This window comes from Galeopterus variegatus, unplaced genomic scaffold (assembly GCF_000696425.1).
Source record: "Galeopterus variegatus unplaced genomic scaffold, G_variegatus-3.0.2 Scaffold1089, whole genome shotgun sequence".
NCBI classification, from domain to species: domain Eukaryota; kingdom Metazoa; phylum Chordata; class Mammalia; order Dermoptera; family Cynocephalidae; genus Galeopterus; species Galeopterus variegatus.
In genome coordinates, this window is record NW_007727200.1 from 124,882 (window position 1) to 134,053 (window position 9,172).

Below are 9,172 nucleotides of genomic sequence, written 5' to 3' on the forward strand. Positions count from 1 at the left end.
CTGTTGCCGGTCCCGGTCCGGTACGGGGGCGACACTGAGGGTTGCGATCCGTTGCCGGAAAAGACAAAAAAAAAAAAACAAAAAAAACATATATCTGACAAAGAATTTGTATTCAGAATATACTCATATATATGTAAACTCCTACAACTCAAGAATTAAGACAAATAAGTCACAATAAAACAAATAGGCAAAAGCCTTGAACAAACTTCGCAAAAGAAGATACATTAATGGTCAAAAAGCAAAAAAAAAAAAAAGGTGCTTAACCTCATTTGTTATCAGGAAAATGCAAATTAAAACCACATGGAGATATCACTTCATATTCACCAGAATGGCTAAAATTAAAAAGACTAAAATACCAACTGTTGGCAAACACAGAGACTAACCCAACTCTCTTACATTTCTAGTAGGAGTGCAAAATGGTGCGACTCCTTTAGAAAACAGTTTGGCAGTTTCTTATAAAGTTAAACATACACTTACCCTATGACCTAGAAATTCCACTCCTTGGAATTTACTCAAGAGAAATGAAAACATATGTCCACAAAATGAACTCTACAAGAATGTTCAAAGAACAACATAGTATCTATCAACAGTTAAATGGATAAACAAATCGTGGTCATACATGCAATAGATTCCTATTCAGCAATAAAAAAAAGAAATGCATTTCTATTCAGCTATTCAAAATAAAAAGCAATAAAAATCCATGCAACAACATGGATTTTTAAAAAAGGACATGCTCCGCAAAATAAATCAGCCACAAAATGGTATGTACGATATGAATGCATTTATATGAATTTCAGAACAGACAAAACTAATCTATAGTGGCAGAAATCAGAATACTGATGAGCAGGTTATGATAAATTGGAGGAGTCTGAGAAAGCGAAAGATGGAAGTTTCTAGGGTATTTAAAATTTATCATATCTTTGTTAGGGGTGTGAGTTAAATAAATGTATACATCCGTCCAAAATCTTTTACCTATATAATTAAGATCTGTTTGTTGTATTGTATGTAAATTGTTATCAATTTAAAATGATAACAAAGACAGACTGGGAACAGATTCTGCCAGAATAAAGAAGTACTCAAAGAATGACCAAGACATATGCAAAGGGCACAGAAGCCAACTTGAAGGGACTTTATCTGCTCAAATTTGGGGAAATTTGTGCATCAAAAAGAATAATGACTGTATGGCGATACACTGCATGAGTACATAAGAATATGCATTAAAAAAATGTTTGCCTCTTTTCCATTTTTGAATTTTTTCAACTCAATTTTTATTAAGGAAAAACTTACCTTAATAAAAATGTTTAAAACATTCCCTGAGAAAATGTACCCTCAACATAGACCTCAGCAAATTCCAGCAGATACACTTCCACAATCGAAAACTTCAAAACACATGATAAAACAAGGTATCATCATCAAAAGTGAGGAGAAGGGCCGGCCCGTGGCTCACTCGGTAGAGTGCGGTGCTGATAACACCAAGGCCACGGGTTCGGATCCTATATAGGGATGGCCGGTTTGCTCACTGGCTGAGCGTGGTGCTGACAACACCAAGCCAAGGGTTAAGATCCCCTTACCGGTCATCTTTTAAAAAAAAAAAAGTGAGGAGAAACAATACACAATAGAAGCAGCATTTCAGACATCATATATTGAGATTATTAGACACAGCATACAGAATAGGTAGGTATGTTTAACACACTTACAAAACAGGCTGGCCAGTTAGCTTAGTTGGTTTAGAGTGCTGCCTTACAACAACAAGGTCAGGGGTTCGGATCCCTTTTCCAGCCAACCACCAAATTAATTAATTAATTAAAAAACAGAAATAAAAACAGACATCCAAAACACGAGACTAGAAAGATTTCTTGGACAGGACAGAAAATGCAATAACAGTGAACGCACAAAAAAGATAAAATGGACTCATCATTTTCTGGAGGAAAAGGAGGCATCTCTTCTAGAGATGGGGAGACCTTTCCATAAAGCACTTAGCAAATCTCCTTGTGTCCCATTGGCCAGATCACCTCACACATTCATTCCTGAACCAATCCCTGTGGCTGGGGGGCGTGCTGTGATTTGATTGACTGACTTGCCTGAGTCTCTGAACAAATACTGTGGCAAGGCGAGAGGAACGCGGGCCCACCAGCAGATGTGGAGGGAAATTCAGGTTTCCCTGAAGCACACGAGGCTGTGTGAGGGAAGGTTGGACGCTGAACACAGCGAGGAGGAGGAAAGAAGCAATGCTGTGAAACCACCGAAAGTGTCTCCAGCACCAACTTCCTCATTCTGATGTAGTTATCTAAGAAAAGGCATGTGGGAGGTAAATTTTCTGAATTCTGAAATGTCTAAAATATCTTTATTCTATCCTCATACTTAACTGATATTTGCCTGGGAACAGATTTCCAAGTTGGAAATAATTTTCACTCAGCATTGTGTGAAAATTTAGCAGCCAAAGGGGCTACCAAATTCTGATGCCATTCTGATTCCCGTTTTGGTGTGTGTGATCTGTTTTTTACTTTTGGGAGCTCTCAGGAAGAGGGCTGCCATGTTGCACAGATCCTTCACACCCATCCCACTACAGCCTCCGGGAGCGGCTCTGGACTGCACATTTCCAGGGGGCACCATTTACATACACAGTGAATGGTGCCCCTAAAGTTGTGCAGTGCAGCAGCCCAGCCTAGGATATTCTGTTATGTCTGCTGTAGGCTTTTTGTCACTGGCTACTCTGGGCACTCACTAGTTCCCTTCTTCTCCTCGCTGTGTTCAGTATCCAACCTTCCCTCACACAGCCTCGTGTGCTTCAGGGAAACCTGAATTCACCTCCGCATCTGCTGGTGGGCCTGAGTTCTTTCCTTGCCACAGTATTTGTTCAGAGACTCAGGCAAGTCAGTCAATCAAATTACAGCACGCCCCCCAGCCACAGGGATTGGTTCAGGAATGAATGTGCGAGGTGATCTGGCCAATGGGATACAAGGAGATGTGCTAGGTGCTTTAAGGAAAAGAAGTCTTCCCATTTCAAGAAAGTGAGCAGAAGAGATGCTCCCTCTTCCTCCAGATTAGTGGAATGCCAACTGAAGTCTCTAGCTGCCTCAGACATTTGACCACTATGAGAGAAGTGGCCCTAAGGATAAACCCAAACCCAAGGGATACCCAGCCAAGCTAACCACAGAGCCTGAGCCACTAGATCAATCCCAGCCTGAAGCCAGTCCTACCTCTGGGCTCCCAGTTGACTAAGCCAAGAAATATTCTTAGAGTTGAAGCCTCCTCAGCAGCTTCCCTGTTATCTGCAGCTGAAAGCTTCCAGGAAATCATGGATTTGATCCAGACACAGAATGAGAACCACACAGGACCCTGGGGGCAAGTGGCGCCAGACTGACAGGGGCCAGCGGCCCCCAGTAGGAACTCAGTAGAATGCCCAATATAATGGAACATTTGAGGGAAAAAAAAACCCGAAGATATGATAAAGCAAGGAGATACAAGGGAAAACAAAAAACAAAAAACAAAAAAATAGATCTCCAGTAAAAGTAAAAAAGACTATAGAAAAAAGGGGATGTAATCACAGTACAATTCTTGGCTCTCTGGTGAATAATACTTATATAGTCAAAGTAATATATTAAACTGGGTTTGCTGATAACCAAAACTTGTGATATGAATACATTGAGGAGACGGAAGGAGAGAAGGGGTAATGGATGGTATAAGAACCTATTCCTCATTATTACAGCAAAAATAAGTAGATCATGTCTAAGACTGAAACATCATGAAACAGTAGTATATGCTTATTAGAGATATGAAAGTATCTGCTAAAAGAAATTGCTAAATAATACTAACCGGCCGCCTCTGGGGAGTGGAACCAGGAAAGATACATGGTTTTTGCTAGTGCAAAAATAGCTTCTCCGGACTATTTGACTTAACACTGTGCATGTATTATACTTTAGTAAAATAAAATATTAAAATGTTTAGTGCAAAAAAATAAAAGATGTCTGCTTAGATGTCTGAAGAACCCTGAGAAAATCAAGAGTGCAGATTTATTAGGGTGGTTGGATTATAGTTACTTTTTTTTTATAACTTTGTCTAGGTTAAATTATAACATTTATAGTTTATACTGTGTGTAAAATTGGGACAAAAAATAAACTGCAGGAAAAAGAAACATGACCTCTACTTCCATACAGGCAGAAGGCCCCTCACTGACCTCATACCCCGGTCAGTGCCACCGGTACCCTGTCTAGAGTGGAGGTTCCAAAGCCAAGGACAGAGGGACAGCCCTTCCCCACAGCCAGCAGAAGGCTCCTCAGTGGCTCCATGCCTCCCTCCCCAGGCCCAAGCAGATCTTCCGAGGGACCTGGGCCACTCAAAGAGGCCAGGCCCAGATAGAAATAAGTCATAACCCATCTGCCCAGGAAGACTGACCAGCCTCCTCCACACCCCAGCCTAGGCCACAGCTGGGTGGCCCATCTGCCTGGGACTTGAGGACAAGGGCAAGGGGTAAGGGGTTACCTACCGCAGGAGTCACAGGTGAAGCAGTCAGTGTGATACAGGCTCCCCATTGCTTGGCATGCCTGCCTTGCTCCGTAGATGCCAAGCCCACACTTGATGCAAATGCCTAGGGAGGAGAGGCAGGCGAGAGAAGTGGTTGGCGCCACGGATTGCACAGTCAGGTGGACATGCATCTGACTCCCCATCCTGGCGTTGCCCACCTGCTGGACCTTGGGTGAGTTCACTTCCCTAAGCCAACAGCACTCGGTTACTAATGACTAACACTGGCACCCACTACTTAGGGTTTGCTGACTTTGTTGATGGAGGATTCAAAGAGCTTAGCACTTGCTACAGTCACAGCTAACTGAAGCCATCCATCATAACTATTATCACATATTTACACTCAGAAGTTGTTCTAAGCCCCTTTACCTATGATCTGTTCTTTGAGGGAAAATTTGCTGTCTATGAACCAAATCCTATTCTTCAAAATAAAAATACATATCTTCTGACCCCGACACAAAAACTGAAGCGCACACAAGCACACCCCAGGGCAGCAGCAACCCTCCCCAGCCACTCTTTCCTCATCTGTACCACAAGGCACAAGGGTCATTCGTTCTCTCCTTCAGTCAGCACACAGACACTGACGGCCTTGCCACATGCCCTGCAGTTTGGGTGCTGGAGATTCTGCACCCAAGTCCCCACCCTCAAAGAGCCTGCATTCCAATGGAGGGAGACACTGTCCCCAGGGGGGAGAAGGGCATGTTCAGAGGAGTGCAAAGAGGCCTAGTGGAGACCCAGATAAATGGAGAGGCAGCTACAGAGGTTGTGGCCACGCCTTAGCTCACCAACAGCTACTCTGTGGAAAGGCAGCCCCAGCAGCATTAACAGAGATTCTAATTTTTCAAGAAAAGCTAGAAATCTAGATCTGTACGTGCAATCCTTCCATAACCGAAATTACTTACTAACCTAAGTGCTTTGAAAACATGGAGGCCAAACCAACCATACCTGTAGGTCCCCACGTGGGACCCTGACTTTACCCAGTCTCCCTGTGCAGTCCCATCCTCTCCCAGCAGCTCACCCCTGCCAAGTGCGCCTCATGCTCTGCTCCAACCCTGACACCATCCTGAGTCGCTGATCCACCTCCCAGATGGTCCTCAGACACACCATGTCCAGAACAGGGCTCCAGATTCCCCACAAAACTGCTCTGGCCTCTGGTTTTCCCCTGAGGAAATGGTGCTTTTGTGTACCCAAGATCAGGAAGCATCCAGATCTACCCTCTCCTCATCACCAACTCTGAATCTGTTTCTCTGCCCCCCCCCCTTTTTTTTTTTTTAAGGTAAGGCAAGTGAAGCAATGGGAGTGGAGAAGGAACAAAGAAATCTGTAACTGGTTACCTCACTGCGACCCACCCTCTGCCCCCTAATCGTGACTTCATTCCTTTACCCTCACTCCCACCGGCCTGATTCAGAAGGTCCATTCTCATGCAAACAGCTCCTCCCTGAGTCCCAGCCTGGCCCCCAATAATCCATCCCCCAAACAGTAGCCAGGCTTATCTTTCTAAAGTGAAAGTGATGTACCCTCACTTCCAAGAGTAATGGATCTTCTCTCTCTTCCATCAGCTTTGAATATCTGGCCCTGTCATTTTCCTGATTAAGTTACTAGAATAAACAGTGAGAAGAATATACTCTTGGCTGCCTCTGGGAAGCAGCATAGGAGAACGGGCAAAAAGGAAGGCTATTACCTTGTGTTAGTAGTTTGGGGTTTTGCTTGATTTTTCTCTAAATATGTACTTGCATCAGTTCAATAAAAATACACTGAAGGAGAACCAGGAGCTTGAGGTGTCTCAGAAATTAAGGGAGCAGGACATTTTGAGGACAGCCAGCTCCACACTGTGGGATACAGCTGTGAGATCCAGGCACACAAGGGCTGGAAAATGCCCACTGGGGCTGGGGCGTCACCAGTGTTCTGCGTCAAGAGCTTGGTCAGTCAAGTGAGAGGAGACAGAGCAGATGGCTGAGGGGAAAAGAGAAGTTCTGAATAAGCAAAGACAACCTCAGCAAGACACTGGGATGAGAAGAAGGAGAGATGAGGGGACTTTGTGATCACTAGGTTTGGGAGTTTTGTTTTTGCTTTTTGTGTCTTGTTTTGCTCGCATCTGGCTGGTATGGGGATCTGAACCTTTGACCTGTTGTTATAACACCATGTCTAACAAAACAGAGCTAACCAGCCAGCCCTGCCCTTTCTTTTTTTCCCCTTAATTAAAGACCCTTGTACATATTTATGACCAAAGGAAAAAGGGCAATGGTAAGAAGAAAGCCAAAGATGGAGGAGGTGGAGGTTGGAGATGAAGGACCCTTACCCTCTTAGCAGGAGAGTGAGGCTGGACGTGGACCAGCAGGTGAAGAACAGGAAGCTGATGGAGACAGACTGCAACTGCTGACGAGCAAAGCAGAAAGCGAAGGCATGGGCAGAGGAGAGAGGAAGGTTGTGGAGGGAATAAAAAGAGGGAACTGACCAAGGCTTAGGGTGACAGATGGTGCCAAGACCACCGAGGTGAAGATCATAAATCTGCCATGGTCCCAGCGGCTTCCTCAGAGCTCCCCATGGCCTGCTATAGCAGCAGAAAGGGGGTCTGCAGCCCCAACTCAGAGGCAGGGCTCTGCTGGGCAGACAGTGATCTGAGGAATCAGAGGGACTGGGGAGAAGCAGGCTGGAGTCAGAACTGAAGACTGCTGAAGAGCAGGGAGTGGCCCTGGGAGTGGGTGGCTGAAGAGAAGGCAGGAAGGTCACCAAAGCTAGAGGTTCCGGAAGCCCGAGGCTGTTGGCTGGCTAGTGGCAGTGCAACTTGGGGAGGAGAGAGGGGAAAGTTCCAAAGACATCAGTGAATAGCAGAAAGAGATCAAGAGGTCAGCTGGTACTAGAGCCAGAGAGAGGAAGGGATGAGGGATTGTGAAAAGAGAAAAAACACACTCTGAGGATATTTTACCAGAGAGAGATCACTTGAGCTCTTGCTACCTGCAGACTCCCTTTTGTAAAATTCTGTATTTTTCAGGTTGAATTATATGAAATTGCCACATTCATAGCTCAAAAAAGTCAAACATCAGCAGAACCATACAGTTCAAGCAAATAAGTTCCCCTTATTTTTAAAAAATGGGGAAAATGTTACCTAAATCTTGATTTCAGCTTCTCTTGAAAAAAATAAAGACCTATCATGATTCCCCTCACAGTGCCATGTGGCTACAACAGGCCAGAGCTGAGCAGGAGCTGTTCTTTAAGAAGGACTGCACTCCACCCCCCACCCCACCCCCCGGTCTTTTACTATCAGCCTCTCACTTCCCATATTACCTGCCTGGGACTGTGGCCACCCAGCTTCACATAAAGATTCAGGAGTGGCTAAGGAGGCCAACAGAATGCAACCCTAACCTTTCAGGCTCTGTAGGGCACAGGGGCCAGAAAATGGACAGTCTCCCCTGAAGTAAGCACTGGAAAGTGTCCCCTTCAGAAGACAGCCCCAGGTGTTCCTAACTCACCTCCCTTCTCCCCAGCCATCTGACAGCAGCCACAAGACCTGCCTAACCACAAATTTTAACCCTGACCTCCCAGCTGTGAGCGGTTCCCCATCCCAAAGGCAGGCCAGCCCTTTAGCCCACACATGCCCTTGACCACCACCTGACTCTCCCTGGCTGCAACTCCTGGGAGCAGAGTGGAACAATCTCACAGACTCACTTGCCTCCTTGTGCTCACATTCTTCCCTCTGCCTGGAATGCCCCCATCTGCCTGTCACACACAGCCTCCTCATCTCTCAAGATCCAGTTAGGGCAGTCTTGAGCTGCTAGCCGGACTGAACGCACAGAAGATGCAAACCCCAGAATAGCCTCAGTCCCAGACATGATAACCACCCACCCCGCTTGCAAACTTTATCAGGAAAGGAGAGAGAGAGAGGCTCTCTCCCCAGGCCCCACAGTATTTCTGCCTCCTCCTCCCACAATCTCACTCTAAGAGTTGTCCAAAGGACTAGGGATCAGGGGGTCAGGGCCGGGCTGGGAAACGGAGGCTGTCAGAGATTGGTGGGCTTTGCAAATGCAAGAGAAGCAGGACTGCTGCAGGAAACAGCCCCTATACATACACAGCACAACCCAGAGGAGGGCAGCCCAGTGTGACTGGCTTGGTCCCTCTCTCCCCCGGGGCGGGCTTTTCCTCCCTCACGTACTCTTTACCTCCAGCCACTACCACCATCAAAGCCTCGGTCAGGTGGGGTCCAGTGGCACCTGGGCCACTTCACCGCCCCGTTCCTGTCCACACCCCCTACTGCTGGAGGGGAGGGAGCACGGACGGCGGGAATCCCTTGTGCCCATCACGAAGCCTCGGGTAGGATGAGCAGAAGCAAGCGCCAAGAATCAAAAGAAAAGTATCAGACGAGGGCTTAATCTGCCTATTCACCTTGTTTCTCTAAGTTAGAAACGGCATCCACGCACTTTGCCAGAACCCCTTCTGTGGCGAGAGACCTAGAGGCGCTGCCGCTGAGGGAAACAGACCCCAGAGCCGGCGGTTCGCGCTCACCCACACGTCCTCCGCCACCGCATCGTCGCCGGCTCCCCCAGCCCCCGGGGGCCTCCCTCATCAGCCTGGCCCCCTCACCGAAGTAGTCCCGCGCCGTGCGCGCCTCCAGCGCCCGCTCCAGCTCTCGAGTGAGCGCCTCCAGCCGCCGCTC

General features: G+C 46.7%; 1 protein-coding gene across 1 annotated transcript in view; it reads right to left on the reverse strand.

The window, feature by feature from the left end:
* Positions 1–9,172, reverse strand: part of WTIP (Wilms tumor 1 interacting protein) — a 21,143-nt gene that overhangs the window by 10,630 nt on the left and 1,341 nt on the right. Inside the window, exons 2-3 of the mRNA XM_008574711.1 lie at positions 9,100–9,169; positions 4,487–4,588 (exon numbers count right to left, since the gene is read on the reverse strand). Of these exons, the coding sequence (XP_008572933.1) occupies positions 4,487–4,588; positions 9,100–9,169 (172 nt within the window). The remainder of the gene's footprint in view (positions 1–4,486; positions 4,589–9,099; positions 9,170–9,172) is intronic.